The sequence below is a fragment of the Oncorhynchus tshawytscha genome, linkage group LG20 (genome assembly GCF_018296145.1).
Source record: "Oncorhynchus tshawytscha isolate Ot180627B linkage group LG20, Otsh_v2.0, whole genome shotgun sequence".
In the NCBI taxonomy this organism is placed as follows: domain Eukaryota; kingdom Metazoa; phylum Chordata; class Actinopteri; order Salmoniformes; family Salmonidae; genus Oncorhynchus; species Oncorhynchus tshawytscha.
The window spans coordinates 34,072,563-34,091,513 of record NC_056448.1 but is presented as its reverse complement, the minus strand read 5'-3'; the positions used below and the strand labels follow the sequence as shown (position 1 = coordinate 34,091,513).

Here is an 18,951-nt window from a genome sequence, read left to right as displayed (position 1 = left end):
CAAGGCAGTTAACCCCCAACAACAAGTGCTCCCCGAGCATCCATGACGTGGACATCGATTAAGGAAGCCCCCCGCACCTCTCTGTTTCAGAGGTGATGGGTTAAATGTAGAAGACACAGTTCGGTTGAATGCAGCCAGTTGTGCAACTGACTAGGTATCCTCCTTTCCCTTCCCTCCGGCTTTCAATACAGATCATTAACAGGATGAGGTCATAACTGTGACCAGCATCCCTCCTTCTCACTTTCCTCAGATTCTTTTCAATAGAAAATGTACTTTAAGTTATCAATAATAATCCAATATAGTCCTGTAGACATGTTCAAATTAGGTTTTTTTTGCAGATGAAGATGTGGTGTTTAAAATTAAACTTCCAATATCCACCAGGAATATCCAGTTTGTTCCTTAATTCGAGTACCTTGGACGGCAAGGTAGGCTAGGGAATATTTACTTTCTCCTTTTACACTGCCCCACCCCGGGCCAGAATAATGCTGCTACACAGTTTGTGGGGGGTTGCCTCTTGTTACACAAACCACTAAATAAGCAACAACAGGAAGGATACAACTTGTTCCTGAGACAGATAGCACCAACTAGCATCTCATCTTCATTTCCCCAGCGGAGGGACAGCCTTATCACATTATCTGGCCTTGAGATATGATTGGGGCCAGAGCATAACCATAACATTAAAGCAAAGCCCCAACATCAAACACACAGGGGAGAGGAGTAGCCTGGGGGCCTGGCGTTGTGCCATCCTGCCAAGCGCTGCCAAATATTGGACTCTGACTCTCCTTTGGTTTTTCAGTCTTGAAGGAAAGAATGGAAGAAAGAATAGAGGAATGGTTGAGTTTCAAGAGTTGAGTGTTGAGCAGCATCAAAGCAGACTTGAGTTTCATTGTGAAGTAATAGTAGGGAGTGAAATAGAGGGGTTGTACTGTATTCCATCTTCATCTCCCACCATTCTCATTGTCCTGTTTCTTCTTCAGTCTCTCCAGGACAGTATGTGCCTTCCTGGTAAGAACAGTTACAGAGCGTCATCTCTGTCACACAGAGAGCATGCCATGGGTTCAGACAGTCCCTCCAGGTTACTACATGCCTTCCAGGCAAACAGCTATAGAGAGTCATCTTATAGTTGTCAGAGAGCCAGCTATAGCTTCAGTCAGTCAGTCAGTCATTCAACCAGTCAATCTCTCAAGAGTCCCTGAGGTGTCATTGGCGATGTGACGAAGTCAGATCTTCCTCTGAGGCTCTGGGGCTCCGTTTAAGGACTTAGGGAAATGTCTGTTCGGACAGCTGCAGGCGCAGAGGGAGAGTGAGAGAGCCTTGGAATGTACAGGGTCAGGGGTCATTCCTATTCACATTAACTAAAAAGATGAGGAAGATCTGGTTGGTGGTTTGAGAGGGTTTCTGAGAACCCTCTCTGAGTCTCAGAAAGCCACATTTCAACATTTGTAAGTTGTATGTTAAATCAAGCAATAATGGTCCAAGAGTGAATGAAGTTATAGTGGCTTACATCAGTTGTTGCATTTTACTACACCGTAATCAAAAAATTTGCCAGCTGGCTCTATGGCTGGTTCTGGAGCTGGATTTTTCAGAAGTATTGATTTAGTGAAAACTTTGCCACAGATGGAAACCACTGGTCTCTTTGACTTCACCATTATTGTTATCTACAAAGTTTTGTCATCTTTCATAAATTGCAGCTGCGAATTCACCATAGGAATTATAGGATGAAGCACTGGTAATATGGATAACTATTGAAAGATACAGACTAGCTAAAAAATAAATTAAAATAGAAAAATGATGAAATGTTCCTGGTTTTAAAAAAGTGGGAGGTGCCCCTGCACCCTCTGAAAATAATTTGTATGTCATATCATAGGATAAGACACCACATTGACACTGATTTGCACGAAGTGGACACTTCGGATGTCACTTCATGCCCAAATATATAATTATTTGACTAAACTATGACGTATTGATTCAAAATCGTTGTGCAACACCCATTTTATTTTTAAAAACCATTTTCAAATAAGGCTGTAACGTAACAACATGTGGGAAAGGGGTCTGAATACTTTCACTGTACATCAACTTTAAAAGAGGCACATGCAGCCTACATATCAATACATACACAAACTGTCTAGGTCAAATAGGGGAGAAGCGTTGTGCCGTGAGGTATTGCTTTTTCATTTTTTTTAAACCAGGTTTGCTGTTCATTTGAGCAACATGAGATGGAAGGAAGTTCCATGCAATAATGACTTTATATTATACTGTACGCTTTCTTGAATTTGATCTGGATTTGGGGACTGTGAAAAGACCCCTGGTGGCATGTTTGATGGGGTTTGGTGTGTCAGAGCTGTGTGTAAGTTGACTATGCAAACAATTTGGAATTTAACACAATGTTTCTTATGAAAGAAGAAGTGATGAAGTCAGCCTCTCCTCAACTCTTAGCCAAGAGAGACTGGCATGAATAGTATTTATATCAGCCCTCTGATTACAATGAAACGCTAGATGTCCCGCTCTGTTCTGGCCCAGCTGCAGCTTAACTAGGTCTTTCCTTGCAGCACTCGACCGGACAATAATTAAGATAAAACTAGAGCCGGCAGGACTTGCTTTTTGGAATGTGGTGTCAAAAAAGCAGAGCATCTCTTAATTACGGACAGACCTCTCCCCATCTTTACAACCATTGAATCTATATGTTTTGACCATGACAGTTTACAATCTAAGGTAACGCCAAGTAATTTAGTCTCCTCAACTTGTTCAAAAGCCACACCATTCATTACCAGATTCAGCTGAGGTCTAGAACTTTGGGACTGATTTGTACCAAATATGATCCTCTAGACAGGTACAAAATCTTTAACGGATCCAATCATGTAGCATTTACTGTACATAGCCTTCAAGTAGCATTTAGTTTAGCATTCGCCATGATAGTCTTCTTCTTCTGCACGCAGAGGGTGTGAAGGGGTGAGGCAGGGAGGGGAGGGGATGCAGCCGGTTCAAGTAACAGAGTGATGTGGCAAGGCTAGAATGAAGGCCCTAAGAGGGGGAGGGGGGAGAAGCGAGAGAAGAGTCATGTTGCAGCAGGCTCGATGCTGGGGATGGACGGGGTCATGGGACTAGAGCTCCTACCACACCAGGGGACCCATATACCCCCAGGACAGGAGCCACATAATCAGCCTGTGATGAGGTTTCTAACAGGGTGGGCCTTATGGGGAACACTGCACAGGGATGGACGTACACACACCAAGGGGTGCAGGGCTAGACGTACAGTATACCCACACCAGTGGTGGGCGAGAGATGTGGAATGTTCAGCATTCCCACCTCAGTAAAAACAAGATCCTTTCCCCCTTTTTCAACATGAATGAAAAACATCCTCACAAGAACATATTTTTTGTAAAGACGCCACATGGGTTGACTCTCACCTTGTCTGACACACACATTCTATACTATATACATTCACTAAAATTACTGGCAACCACGATAAAGATACTGTATAAAATACTGTACAAAATAAATCATATAAATACTGAGCTATATCGAATACACAATTTTGGGGGGAAATGATTTTAAACTAAAACAAAATCTCTTTCTCTGAGCAATTGTATAACAAGTAATAAAAATATTTTCAGAAAGATAGGGATAGCAATAATTTTGACTCCCTTTGTGAGGTTAACAGCACTGAGTCTTTTCTAAAATGTTTTATGAGATTGGAGAACACATTGGGAGGGTCTTAGACCATTCCTCCATACATAATCAATCCTTGATAACCTTTGTCTGCACTTATGGACTGCCCTCTTCAATTCAAACCACAGGTTTTAAATGGGGTTCAAGTCTGGAGACTGAGATGGCCATTGTAAACATTTTCTTTTCTGGTCAATTAATCATTTATTTCTGGATTTTGATGTGTGCTTGGGGTTAGTGTCTTGCTGGAAGATCCACTTGAGGCCAAGTTTCAGTCTCCTGGCAGAGGCAACCAGGTTTTTGGCTAAAATGTCCTAGTAGCACCACTGTTGTGCGTGGCTATTTCCATGTCATCTGACCATAGCGTCGGTTCCAATCCAAGGGATTAGCAAACCCCAAGCGTTTGCATTTGTTGATTCCTCTAAATAAAGGCTTTTTCTAGAAAACCTTCCAAAGAGCCTATTGATATGGAGGTGATGTCTGATTGTACACGTGAGAAGTAGATGACCCGAAGATGCGACCAAGTTCCGGAATTCTCCAACTTTGGCCCTTGGATTTTTATTTTCCTCCTGAACCATCGTCCTCACTGTGTATCCTTTTAAACTAACACAACGTGCCATTGGAACACAGGAGTGATGGTTGCTGATAATGGGCCTCTGTACGCCTATGTAGATATTGCATTAAAAATCTGCCGTTTCCAACTACAATAGTTATTTACAACATTAACAATGTCTACACTGTATTTCTGATCAAATTGATGTTATTTTAATGCACAAAAATGTTTGCTTTTCTTTCAAAAACAAGGACATTTCTAAGTGACCCCAAACTTTTGAACTGTAGTTTATTTGCAAAACATGCGCACGCAACGTGGGCAGTCTGGTCAGCATGTTAGTCAAGGCCCACATCAGTGGCTCAGGGGGAAGAGCAGGTTGAGGACCTTGATTGCCTGCACCCTGGCTTCCCTAGCTCTCTCACATGGTTGCTTTTGCAGTGTGCTAGGAAAAATATATTTGGGAAACTTACAAACAGCTCTAAAGGATTGTACAAAGACTATCTTTCCTAGTCGCTGTGCACTTTTAAGGGTGCACTATGCAGAAATAGCTCTGCCATTTGCTAAAATTCAAATAGGTCGCCCTAAAAATTGTCAAAGACCCCAGCCACCCCTGTCATAGACTGTTCTCTCTACTACCGCATGGCAAGCAGTACCGGAGTGCCAAGTCTAGGACAAAGAGGCTTCTCAACAGTTTTACCCCCAAGCCATAAGACTCCTGAACAGGTAATCAAATGGCTATTGTTCACCTAATACCTTTTTTGCACTATTGGGTAGAGCCGGTAAGTAAGCATACTACACCTCCAGTAAGTCTACTACACCTGTTGTATTCTACACCTCCAGTAAGTCTACTACACCTGTTGTATTCTACACCTCCAGTAAGTCTACTACACCTGTTGTATTCAAATCAAATCAAATCAAATCAAATTTTATTTGTCACATACACATGGTTAGCAGATGTTAATGCGAGTGTAGCGAAATGCTTGTGCTTCTAGTTCCGACAATGCAGTAATAACGAGCAAGTAATCTAACTAACAATTCCAAAAAAACTACTGTCTTATACACAGTGTAAGGGGATAAAGAATATGTACATAAGGATATATGAATGAGTGATGGTACAGAGCAGCATAGGCAAGATACAGTAGATGATATCGAGTACAGTATATACATATGAGATAAGTATGTAAACCAAGTGGCATAGTTAAAGTGGCTAGTGATACATGTATTACATAAGGATGCAGTCGATGATATAGAGTACAGTATCAACGTATGCATATGAGATGAACAATGTAGGGTAAGTAACATTATATAAGGTAGCATTGTTTAAAGTGGCTAGTGATATATTTACATAATTTCCCATCAATTCCCATGATTAAAGTGGCTGGAGTAGAGTCAGTGTCATTGACAGTGTGTTGGCAGTAGCCACTCAATGTTAGTGGTGGCTGTTTAACAGTCTGATGGCCTTGAGATAGAAGCTGTTTTTCAGTCTCTCGGTCCCAGCTTTGATGCACCTGTACTGACCTCGCCTTCTGGATGACAGCGGGGTGAACAGGCAGTGGCTCGGGTGGTTGATGTCCTTGATGATCTTTATGGCCTTCCTGTAGCATCGGGTGGTGTAGGTGTCCTGGAGGGCAGGTAGTTTGCCCCCGGTGATGCGTTGTGCAGACCTCACTACCCTCTGGAGAGCCTTACGGTTGAGGGCGGTGCAGTTGCCATACCAGGCGGTGATACAGCCCGCCAGGATGCTCTCGATTGTGCATCTGTAGAAGTTTGTGAGTGCTTTTGGTGACAAGCCGAATTTCTTCAGCCTCCTGAGGTTGAAGAGGCGCTGCTGCGCCTTCCTCACGATGCTGTCTGTGTGAGTGGACCAATTCAGTTTGTCTGTGATGTGTATGCCGAGGAACTTAAAACTTGCTACCCTCTCCACTACTGTTCCATCGATGTGGATGGGGGTGTTCCCTCTGCTGTTTCCTGAAGTCCACAATCATCTCCTTAGTTTTGTTGACGTTGAGTGTGAGGTTATTTTCCTGACACCACACTCCGAGGGCCCTCACCTCCTCCCTGTAGGCCGTCTCGTCGTTGTTGGTAATCAAGCCTACCACTGTTGTGTCGTCCGCAAACTTGATGATTGAGTTGGAGGCGTGCATGGCCGCGCAGTCGTGGGTGAACAGGGAGTACAGGAGGGGGCTCAGAACGCACCCTTGTGGGGCCCCAGTGTTGAGGATCAGCGGGGAGGAGATGTTGTTGCCTACCCTCACCACCTGGGGGCGGCCCGTCAGGAAGTCCAGTACCCAGTTGCACAGGGCGGGGTCGAGACCCAGGGTCTCGAGCTTGATGACGAGCTTGGAGGGTACTATGGTGTTGAATGCCGAGCTGTAGTCGATGAACAGCATTCTCACATAGGTATTCCTCTTGTCCAGATGGGTTAGGGCAGTGTGCAGTGTGGTTGAGATTGCATCGTCTGTGGACCTATTTGGGCGGTAAGCAAATTGGAGTGGGTCAAGGGTGTCAGGTAGGGTGGAGGTGATATGGTCCTTGACTAGTCTCTCAAAGCACTTCATGATGACGGATGTGAGTGCTACGGGCGGTAGTCGTTTAGCTCAGTTACCTTAGCTTTCTTGGGAACAGGAACAATGGTGGCCCTCTTGAAGCATGTGGGAACAGCAGACTGGTATAGGGATTGGTTGAATATGTCCGTAAACACACCGGCCAGCTGGTCTGCGCATGCTCTGAGGGCGCGGCTGGGGATGCCGTCTGGGCCTGCAGCCTTGCGAGGGTTAACACGTTTAAATGTCTTACTCACTTCGGCTGCAGTGAAGGAGAGACCGCATGATTCCGTTGCAGGCCGTGTCAGTGGCACTGTATTGTCCTCAAAGCGGGCAAAAAGTTATTTAGTCTGCCTGGGAGCAAGACATCCTGGTCCGTGACTGGGCTGGGTTTCTTCCTGTAGTCCGTGATTGACTGTAGACCCTGCCACATACCTCTTGTGTCTGAGCCGTTGAATTGAGATTCTACTTTGTCTCTGTACTGGCGCTTAGCTTGTTTGATAGCCTTGCGGAGGAATAGCTGCACTGTTTGTATTCAGTCATGTTACCAGACACCTTGCCCTGATTAAAAGCAGTGGTTCGTGCCTTCAGTTTCACACGAATGCTGCCATCAATCCACGGTTTCTGGTTAGGGAATGTTTTAATCGTTGCTATGGGAACGACATCTTCAACGCACGTTCTAATGAACTCGCACACCGTATCAGCGTATTCGTCAATGTTGTTGTCTGACGCAATACGAAACATCTCCCAGTCCACGTGATGGAAGCAGTCTTGGAGTGTGGAGTCAGCTTGGTCGGACCAGCGTTGGACAGACCTCAGCGTGGGAGCTTCTTGTTTTAGTTTCTGTCTGTAGGCAGGGATCAACAAAATGGAGTCGTGGTCAGCTTTTCCGAAAGGGGGGCGGGGCAGGGCCTTATATGCGTCGCGGAAGTTAGAGTAACAATGATCCAGGGTCTTTCCACCCCTGGTTGCGCAATCAATATGCTGATAAAATTTAGGGAGTCTTGTTTTCAGATTAGCCTTGTTAAAATCCCCAGCTACAATGAATGCAGCCTCCGGATAAATCGTTTCCAGTTTGCAGAGAGTTAAATAAAGTTCGTTCAGAGCCATCGATGTGTCTGCTTGGGGGGATATATACGGCTGTGATTATAATCGAAGAGAATTCTCTTGGTAGATAATGCGGTCTACATTTGATTGTGAGGAATTCTAAATCAGGTGAACAGAAGGATTTCTTTCTACACCTCCAGTAAGTCTACTACACCTGTTGTATTCTACTACACCTGTTGTATTCTACACCTCCAGTAAGTCTACTACACCTGTTGTATTCGGCACACGTGACAAATAAACTTTGATTTGAATTTCAGTTTGTGACAAAACAAGGAAGTATATTGTAGAGAATCATTGTGCCATCTAAACCGCTATGATATATATTTTCCATCACCAAAAATAGCGAAACCGAAGACCAAAAACTAAATGTAAAAACGGGAAGTGTAGAAATAGTTCACATTGAAGCAGTAGATCTGGGGCCGAGCTCCCTGCCATCCAGGAACGCTATACCAGGCGGTGTCAGAGGAAGGCACAAAAAAATTGTCAAAGACTCCAGCCACCAAAGCCATAGACTGTTCTCTCTGCTGCCGCACGACAATTGGTACCGGAACGCCAAGTCTGGAACTAACAGGACCCTGTATAGCTTCTACCCCCAAGACAAAAGACTGCTAAACAATAGTGCTAAATAACTAGTCAAATGGAAACCCGGACTACCTGCATTGCCCTTTTCTTGCACTAACTCTGTCGCAGCAACTACACACAAACACACACACTGAACTCTACCCAAACAGTCACACCAACACCCACCCACACATAACATAAGCACACATGCATAATGATGCCACACAAACACTTTCACTCTCACCACATACACTGCTGCTACTACTGTCTTATCTATCCTGTTGTCTTGTCACCCCTACCTACAGTGCCTTCAGAAAGTACTCACACCCCTTGAATTGTTGTGTTACAGCCTGAATTTAAAATTGAGATTTTGTGTCACTGGCCTACACACAATACCATAATGTCAAAGTGGAATTACGTTTTTAGTTTTTTTTTATAAATGAAAAGCTGAAATGTCTTGAGCCAATAAACACTCAACCCCTTTGTTATAGCAAGCCTAAATAAGTTCAGGTGTAAAAATGTGCTAAACAAGTCCCATACGTTGCATGGACTTATTCTGTGTGCAATAATAGTGTTTAGTTAATTATTCAAATATCAAGTAAATCGCTGTACCCCACATATACAGATAATTGTAAGGTCCCTCAATCAAGCAGTGAATTTCAAACACAGATTCAACCACAAAGACCAGGGAGGTTTTCCAATGCCTCGCAAAGAAAAGCATCTATTGGTAGATGGGTCTAAATAAAATAAAAAGCAGATTCTGAATGTCCCTTGAGAGTGGTGAAGTTATCAATACATCCAGTCAAAAGGAATAGAGGTGAGCACAGGCAAAATCCTAGAGGAAAAGCTGGTTCTGTCTGCTTTGAAATAGTCACTGGGAGACAAATTCAACTTTCAGCAGGACAATAACCTAAAACACAAGGCCAAATATACACTGGAGTTGCTTACCAAGCCGACATTGAATGATACAGAGTGGCCTAGTTACAGTTTTGACTTAAATCAGCTTGAAAATCTATGGCAAGACTTGAAAATGGCTGTCTAGCAATGATAAACAACCAACTTGACAGAGCTTGAAGAATTTTTCAAATAATAATGTACAAATATCGTTCAATCCAGGTGTTCAAAGCTCTTAGAGACTTACCCAGAAAGACTCACAGCTGTTGTCGCTGCCAAAGGTAATTCTAACATGTATTGATTGACTCAGGGGTGTGAATACTTATGTAAATTATATATTTATGTATTTGATTTTCAATAAATTTGCAAAAATGTCTTGTTTTCACTTTGTTATTATGGGGTGTAGATGGATCAGAGAAAAATATATATTTAATCAATTTTGAATTCAGGTTGTAACACAACAGAATGTGGAATAAGTTAACGGGTATGAATACTTTCTGAATGCACTGTTCATGTACATAGCTTCCTCGTCTTCCTCTATTACCTGGTTCCCCTGCACATCGGCCAAGTACTAGTACTCCCTCTATATAGCCATGTTTTATTTTACTCGTTATTGTTATTCACTGTGTATTTATTCCTGTGTCTATTTCCATTATGTTTTATCTTTAAACTCTGCATTGTTGGAAAACGACCCTGTAAGTAAGCATTTCACTGATAGTCTACATCTGTTGTTTATGAAGCATGTGACAAATAAAATTTGATTTAGGTTACAAAATCTAACCCGCATAGCACCTAATCAGCCTAAAGCGTCTGTCACTGGTTTCCTGTATCCGCTCTCTAAAGTAAAGACAACAGGAAACAACGCACTGATAAATCCAGACAGTAAGTAGATGGGGGGCTCCCAAGTGGCGCAGCAGTCTAAGGCACTGCATCTCAGTGCTAGAGGCACCACTACAGACCTTGGTTCGATTCCAGGCTGTATCACAACCGGCCGTGATTGGTAGTCCAATAGGACGGCGCACAATCAGTGCCCACTGTCGTCCGGGGTAGGCCGTCATTGTAAATGTTTATTTATTTTTATTTCACCTTTATTTAACCAGATAGGCAAGTTGAGAACAGGTTCTCATTTAAAATTGCGACCTGGCCAACATAAATAAGAATTTGTTGTTCTTAACTGACTTGCCTAGTAAAATAAAGTTAAAATTTAAAAAATAAAGATGACATCATGACAGAAAAGAATGATTTCCCTGTCAAACATAATCTGATTAGTGGGTTAGTCCTGAGAAAACAAAATATAAATAATGAGGAATCATATTTTTTAGTAAAGGTATTTTACAATGTGGTTCCTTATCAAACTATGAAGCAATAAATGTACATTGAATGAGAATGGAAATGATTCACAAGGAGATCACAAATGGCAATATATCTCAAAGGTTCTCTCTGCTCTATTTTTCATTGCATGTGACCAGATCTCTTTTCCACCACCCAGTTTCTGCTTTAGACATTTTTACCAGAATAAATCTACAGCATGAATGGATTACATATAATGTAAAAAACAAAAAAACAAAGAGTATAATGTAATCTGGAGGTTTAGATCTAAGGAGAAAGAGCGTGTAGTTTAGAAACCCATATACAACCAATACAAAACTTTCCACCAGGGTGCATGTTCCTGAGAGGCAAGCGATGTTGGTTGGCTATACCATAGATGATCTATTATATTAACAAGAAAGTTGAGTGTCTGCTCTAACAACGAAAAGACATGTCCTTGAAGATGGAAGTAAGGCGGGAAGAGGCGAGATCAGGTGGGACCATTCTAGCCAATGAGAGGGCAGATATTCACGTGAACAACGGATAACGTCTATATAAAGTCGTTTTTTCCCAAAGTTGCCGAAATGCCACGTTCTTCCACATATCAGTGCATTCATAACATAAACATTACGAAATTTCTATTCGATCAAATAAGCCTGACTTAGCAAATTAGCAATTACATTTTTTGTTTTACAAATTCACTCATTGACCTTCATACAAAAAAATCTCACTTTGTAGTCTTATTTTCGTGGACAGATGTTGTTAACCGAACGTAGAAAACGTAAAAATAATGCCTGAAACTAGATCCACGACACAGGCCTCAAGGACAAGAAAAAACAACATTGTTTTAAGGTTATCTTCTGTACTGTTCAACCAATCCAGTAAATGTGGAGGAGGAGTTACTATAGAGCGCCACCCTCTCGCCAAGTTAATGTCCAAAAGCGGAAGTCGTGTCACATACCTTTCTATTTCCCCTGAAAACCGGAACATCCGGTTGTTAGGGACTCAGCAGAGGCTAGGGCGGAGTAAACGCTCTCGCTTTGCCTCTTCCGCTATACTTTCAAGAGAGGCCAACACAGACCGAAGGAGAGTTACCACGTTTTGTGGTGTTGTCAATATTCAGACATGTATGTATTCATAAATTACTTCACCCTGACGAGCGATAACACTTGGCTCTATAGTCTTATTTAGACACGTACAATCTAATTGATTGTGACAGGCTCTCGGAAAAGAAGAGATTATCGTGCACTCTCATGCCTCAGCCTTGGAGAAGCGGCGGTAACAGGCAGCTTATCCAGACCTCATTTGTGTATAAGATCTGTTAGCTACTGAGAATTAATCAATGTAGGGTGCTAAATAGTTAACGTGGCTAATTCGCTTTACCACAAGGCACCTTCCTTGAAAGGTTGTAATTGATTATTTCATAGTTTCCCCCTGTTTTTAAGGTTTCTCAAAAGGTAAACAATGCCATGCCATAAAGATTTTCCATGATGGAACACTTTTGGCGACAAAATGGCTTTGCGTAATTACGCGTAGATTCCAGTATAATGGCCGTGGTTAGCGTGTGTTGAAATATGAACTCTATCCAAGTAGCTAGTATTAGGAACATCTGCTAACGTTACTCAGCAGTAACGTGATATGCTATTAAATTACCTCACTTCTGACCGGGACAATATTTGAAGCGCAACATGCCCAGTCCAACAGACACCACCAAAACCACATAGGCTAGTGGAAAATAAATATTAACTTTAGGAAGTGGTCACACAAAAAAAAACTGGTTCATACTCACTTGTTTTTATCGGTGCTCATTCTGCCGGAGTTTTGTCCAGCTTTTCCTCGGGGATGACTCCAGAAGACTGAAGCCGATGTCCCAATCGCCTTGCTCAATGAAAGCAAGAAAGTTATTGTTTTGAAACAAATCTCAACGCGTACAAACTGTATTACACGAAACAATTTAGCAACGTTGGTCTCACTCCATTAAGCAACTCTCTCCTGCCTTTGAGAAGAAAGAATAAACTCTTAAAGAAAAGTTATTCAAATGCGTATACAACTATCTGGCAGTAATCAATGACATTTAATCGGTTCGACAACACATATAGAAACGGACTTTTAGATTATGTATACCGCGATAGCTTTTATCACACCATTCTAAGTAAATATTCGAAGTTTCGCGATCGTTTTCGTATTTCTCTGCGCGTGTCTGAAGAAGCTCTGAGTGCGGCGTGTCTTTTTCCATTTTTTAAAGTTCCATCCCTCTTTCAACGTCACGCCACAAGTGGGAGGTAGAGGTCAAAAAGTTAGAGATATTGGGCTCTGCTGGATTTCTAGTTATCACACATCTTTCCAATAATGAATTTCTCAGCAGCACGGTGTACAAAGAAAAAAAAGTAAAGGTGAAACTGATGCGTAGGCCTATGTTTACTATCTAAACAAATTAATTATGGGTCAACATTCCAAGGCCTATTGATAAGGGATAATTATAAAATGTGAAATCACCAAATTACAATTTTTTTACCCATTTTTTTTTGTTGTGGTTCATAAATATAGGCTAATGATTAATATATATGATTAATACATTTATCCACTACTATGAATTAGAAATAGCTATTTCTTTTTTTACTTTTTGGATGATGTGTATTGTTATTGTATCAGTGGAGGCTGGTGGGAGGAGCTGGTTTCCATATGTGTGATACCGTTCCAGCCATTACAATGAGACTGTCCTTCTATAGCTCCACTGCTAGATAAAAAATATAAAAAAACTTTATCATTTTCAATGACTGTCTAGGAACAGTGGGTTAACTGCCTTGTTCAGGGGCAGAACGCTAGATTTTTGCAACCTTTCAGTTACTTGTCCAACACTCTAACCATTAGGCTACCTGCCGCCCCATATTACTACACTGTTGGAGCTAGAAACATAAGCATTTTGCAGCACATGAGATGACATCTGCAAATCTTTGTATGCGAATAAATAAACTATAACTGCACTAAACCACCTACACTCAAAGTTCATCTATATTTCATGGCCATGATAGGTCTATCATACAGGTACACATTTACACCTGACAGCCTCTTTTATTGTGTAGATTCACCGCCTGTCTGATTATCAACTAATTTGTAAGTAAATTGGTAATAACAGATTGGTTTGCAATTTAACACTGCCTGTGGCACCTTGCTCAGCCTATAAAGCTCAAAGACCCTCTAGACCAGGAAGTTAGTATAGCTCCATCTTCTAGGCATATGCTATGCACTTCAGATAGGCTTTGCAGGGACCAACTGGGAATGTTTCCTCAAGGATCCCACAAAACGTCCCTATGGTCCTTCAAAATGGTAGCCTATTTTTTTTGCAGTTCATAAAACATCCCAAATGACTACCAATGAAGAAATACATGTTTTTCCCCCTCTCATTCATATTGAAAAACACACAAGGCATGAAAGTGAAACCAAGCTATACAAACTCATTATAGTACCCATGCAGGTCAATACATTTAAAAGGCTTTAAAAAATAATATATACAAATGATCAGGTGCGCAACTTTGGTTTTAGAAGTGGGGGGGACATAATTATTATAATGTATTTTTTATCCAGTCAGAAACACTTCCAACAGCCTCCCGGACTGCTCGGAGGCGTCCGCATGGTCCTAAAGCACACCCTTGCCTCGCTTTGTATCACATTCCAATGATAAGACTGGGGGGGACAAAAATGCAATTTCAGAATGTGGGGGGAGGCATTCCCCCGTTCCCGTCCACAGTGAAATTGCGCCCCTGAAAATCATTGACATCATTAATTACAAAACAGCATCAAATACAGTGTCACTTTGTTTGACAGGTTCCACATCTCCTCACTGGCTCCCCTCCAGGGCAAACTGACGGTGATCTGCTAATGTTTACAAGGTACTGAGAAACTCTTTAACCTTGATGAAAAGCACATAACAAGCTGTTAGCACATCATGAATAATGATAGTAATGTGAGTGTAATTCGTTCTTCGGGTCAGTGCAAGAGTTTGATGTGGATACAATGTGGAGCAATGCTTGGATGTGCGAAAGGATGACAGTACTGCAACTGGACAGGAAGTAAAAGATTAATTCACATCAATAACCACATTTCCACCAAGTTTTTATTTGAGTAAAGTCATACCTTGTTAAAAAAATGTGTTCCATGGTAGAATCTTTTTGTGTCTGTAAAATTAATTATGTGCCAAATGGCTGTGAAAATGCAGATATTGATATAATAACCATCATATGGAAGTAAACTTAGTGTCACGTGATGATATGGTGTGTGGTCCTCCTACTACAACTCCGGAAACCATGCAGTTTATTAGGATACAGATTAAATTATGATGAACTTCACAGGGTGGTGAAAGTGCACGGTGATGAACTTGATGCTGCTTTACAATAAGTATCTAGGGTCTTATTCTGGTGACATGATGATCGATGCTTGACTGCCTTTTGACCAATACAAATATTCTCGCTCTTTATCCATAATAATCTAATCATGTAGACTAGCCTACTGTACCAGCACAGCCTACCTGCACTGTGTCTGTGAGCTGTTGGCTAGAGCGCACGTGCCAAGACCAGAATAGGCACATTTTCTATTTAACTCAGCAGTTTTTGTGACAAAACTATCTGTTGAATTGAACTTTAGATTTGTATTCGATACATGAAAATTTAAGCAAAAAATTACATTTTGTGCACTGTCATCACTTACCCATTTTTATCTGTAGCAAGTCCATTTGTCGCTTGGGCTCAAACTAGACATACAAATGCTCCTGTTGACTGGGCTTCCTTCAGAGCACTATAAAACAAATTTGCAGGATTGACCAGGAAATCCAAATCCGATTTCTATCTAAATGCAGTCACAGAGAACCTAAACAACCATACCAAGTTCTGGAAGCTAATCAAATCAGTGTCAGGTTCTAATGTCTCCTCTGGCCTTCCTGACCATTTATTAATGGTGGATTCTAGTGAAGTGAAGGATAAAGCTGATATTGTATGGGGTTTTTAACAAGCACTTCATATCTGCTGGCTCAATTTTTGATAATGGTGGGTCCCAGGCCTCTAATGTAAGCTCTGTTACAGTAAACTAAGATATAGGCCCTCATGTGAACCATTTTAACTTTGAGCCTGTTTCTTATGCTGATAGCAGCTGGTATTAGTACTGAACCTGTGGCTCACATTTTCAACTTGAGCCTCTTGACCAATTCCCTACCCAGCATTTGGAAATCAGCTCATGTCCTCCCACTGCTAAAGGGTGGAGATCACTCAGATGCTAATAATTATTGTCCTATCTCCAAACTCCCTAACCTGGCCAACGTCTATGAATCCCTAGTGAACTCAGTTAAAAAACTTCTTAATTGAAAAGAACATACTGAGCGGGGTTCAGTCTGGCTTTAGATTGGGGCACAGTACCACAACTGCAGCTATGGCAGTGACAAATAACATACTGAGCAGGGTTCAGTCTGGCTTTAGATTGGGGCACAGTACCACAACTGCAGCTATGGCAGTGGCAAATGACATCACTAATGCACTTCATAAAAAGCAGCATTGTGCTGCTCTGTTTGTTGATTTATCAAAGGCATTTGATTCAGTTGACCATGAATTGTTGCTAGCTAAACTCAGTAACATTGGTCTCAGTGAAGGGGCAGTAAATTGGTTTAGGAACAATCTTTCTGACAGAACACAATGTGTATATACTGACAATCACAAGTCTAGCTTTCTAGAGATTAATAGAGGTGTGCTCCAGGGTTCCATTTTATCTCCTGTGTTGTTTTTATCAATTTGTATTAATGATTTGGGAAATGAGATGCAACCAGCAAAGTTGCATCTATATGCATATGATACAGTCATATATTAATGTGGTCCTTCTCTGGTTCTGTAATGAACACAATGGGAGACAGAGAGCTGGTTTCAAGCGCAGGGTGTTTAATTGTAAAGGACAACAGAAGGAGGCAGGTAGCTGGGTCCAGGGGCAGGCAGAAGGTCATACACAGGGGGTCCAAAAAGGCAACAGTAGAGGCAGGGAAAAGGCTAGTAACATCGTCCGGGAGATCAGGCAATAGGTGATTACAGGAAATCCGATAGGCTAAAGTACAGTACAAACAGATCTACGTGTCTGGGAGTGCGAGTTGGAAGCAGGCGTTACAGGTTAAGGCTGTTGAAGAGCTCCAGTAATGCTTTTCAGTCACTGCAGGCCTTCCTTTATTGTCTACAACTGGTCTTGAATGTACAAAACATGTATGACCTTTACCAGAGCTCGTACTCAGACAGAGAAGGTTAGCATTTTCACATCTTGTGGCTTATCCATTGAAAAAGTGTCATCCTACAAATACCTTTTATATGGTTGGATGACAAGTTGTCCTTTAAAGTTCATATTGATAATCTTGTGGGGAAGCTTAAATTGAAATTGGGTTTTTACTTTCGTAATAAGGCTTGCTTCCCGCTTATGGCTAGAAAGAAGCTTGTTCAGGCCACTTTTCTCTCTGTAATTAATTATGGTGACTTGTTGTATATGCATGCAGACTCCTCTGTCTTACAGAGATTGGACTCTGTTAATCATGCATCCTTGAGCTTTATTACAAAGGCCAAGTCACTCACCCACCATTGCACCTTGTACCAAATGTTTGGTTGGACCTCACTTTATATGCACATAAAGGCACATTTGTAAGTGTTCATCTACAAAGCCCTTTTGGGTAAACTCCCTCTTTACCTATGTAGTCTGGTCTCCTTCACCACCAGCAGTTACCATACCCGGTCTGCTAGGTGGTTGCTACTTAATAAGGCCCCCAGGTCATTTACTGTATTAGGCAAGACTGCCTTCTCATATTGTGCAACAGAGCCAAGGAATAGTCTACAATCCATGCTGCATCTAGATATGTTAGTGCCTCTGAATGAATTTACATTTTTAATGGGAGACTGTTACAGAGGAGTGTAAATGCTTATTGAGGCTGGATCATGTTGTTGAATTGTATTGTATTGTTGTATGTTTTAGTTCTGTAATGTATTGATTGTTGCTGCCTTCTTGAAAAATACTCTTGGTCTCAATGGACTTTTTTCCTGGTTAAATAAAGGTTAAATAAATCAAACAAAATTTGTTATAATTCTACACCAAAATGTAAAATATTTCTGATTGAATGTAATAATATAGTTAAGACATCCATAGTTAATAACAAAAAGAATGACATGTTCTTCAGTCATTATTATGCCATTTTTTTCTGAGTGAATACAATTGCCCTTTTTTTTCCTTATTTTTAGTACATATGTATTTCAAGTGTCTTCTTGTTTTTACCTGTGTGGTTTGTTTTGCGTTAGACATGTTTGATGTAGTGATGTAAATTGTTGATTGCTGGTAATTTGTATTAAAAAAAGCAAGTCCACTTTGAGGAAAAAAAAACACTAGTTGAAGAATTCACGTTGTTTTCTTAATGCGGATTCTAGAATATTTGCATGAAAATCTGTCTCCAATTGAATTGAAACCAAGTTAGTGTGTGTGTCTAACTAATGGCCTTTTGTGATATCAGCCATAGCATTGGTGTTTACGCTCAACATGAAACATTAGCAGCTCTTCGGGACTCATTTCCATAAGTGAAACATGTATGTAGCCGTCTTTTGCTGTGTTCACGTACTAGTCGGTACTAGGAAATTCAGAAATGTACGACTTGCTAACTGGTTGTAGTTGTAAACGTGCCACGTTCAACCAGTTAGCAAGTCGGAAATTTCAGTTTCCTAGTACCGACTAGCACATGAACGCGGCATTTATCAACATCCCTGTACTAATAAGGAAGAGGAACGTTGAAACGTGTCACCTGTTCAGTGGCAACCCGTCATTCAGGGCAGGTTGGGCAGAGCCCCACCTGTTTTTCATGTTATTTTTGCATTAACACGTGTCACATATCAGTTTGCAAACAATGTAAAAACAATCATTGAGTTAACAAAGCCGCATAAAAACGTATTTATTTATTTTTGCTTTCTTTTGTAAGGCAGTTCTAAAATGCAGGTGTTTCAGCTTTGCTCAGTGTTCTGTCACTCATGGGGACAACATGTGAGAGCAAAATCTATGGGTAGAGCTAAAAACATTCAATCCCCTTGGGTGCTGCCATAGATTCATTGTTTTTCTTGGAAAACCCTTCTCATCCCTTTACCAATAACTTGACTGTAGTCAGTGATAACAGGATGTTTTTCACTACTGCCCTCCAAACAGCTTTCTTAACAAAAATACCAGCTAAATATAGTCACATCTATGTCCTTAGATGCGGGCTCCGCTAGATATGTAGTTACTACACATCCAACCAATAGTTCATTTGTCAGCATCACGGTGTAAAAACAC

At 41.3% G+C, this 18,951-nt stretch overlaps 1 protein-coding gene and 1 long non-coding RNA gene across 2 annotated transcripts in view; one reads left to right on the top strand and one right to left on the bottom strand.

The window, feature by feature from the left end:
* LOC112220160 (electrogenic sodium bicarbonate cotransporter 1) overlaps nucleotides 1–12,865 on the bottom strand; it is a 90,740-nt gene extending 77,875 nt beyond the window's left edge. Inside the window, exon 1 of the mRNA XM_024381840.2 lies at nucleotides 12,422–12,865. Within this exon, the coding sequence (XP_024237608.1) occupies nucleotides 12,422–12,441 (20 nt within the window). The 5' untranslated portion in view covers nucleotides 12,442–12,865. The remainder of the gene's footprint in view (nucleotides 1–12,421) is intronic.
* Nucleotides 11,528–18,020, top strand: LOC121840208. Its single transcript, XR_006079467.1, has 2 exons — nucleotides 11,528–11,759; nucleotides 14,458–18,020. It is a non-coding gene; the product is annotated as an uncharacterized LOC121840208 (long non-coding RNA).
* The last annotated feature ends 931 nt before the right edge of the window (nucleotides 18,021–18,951 follow it).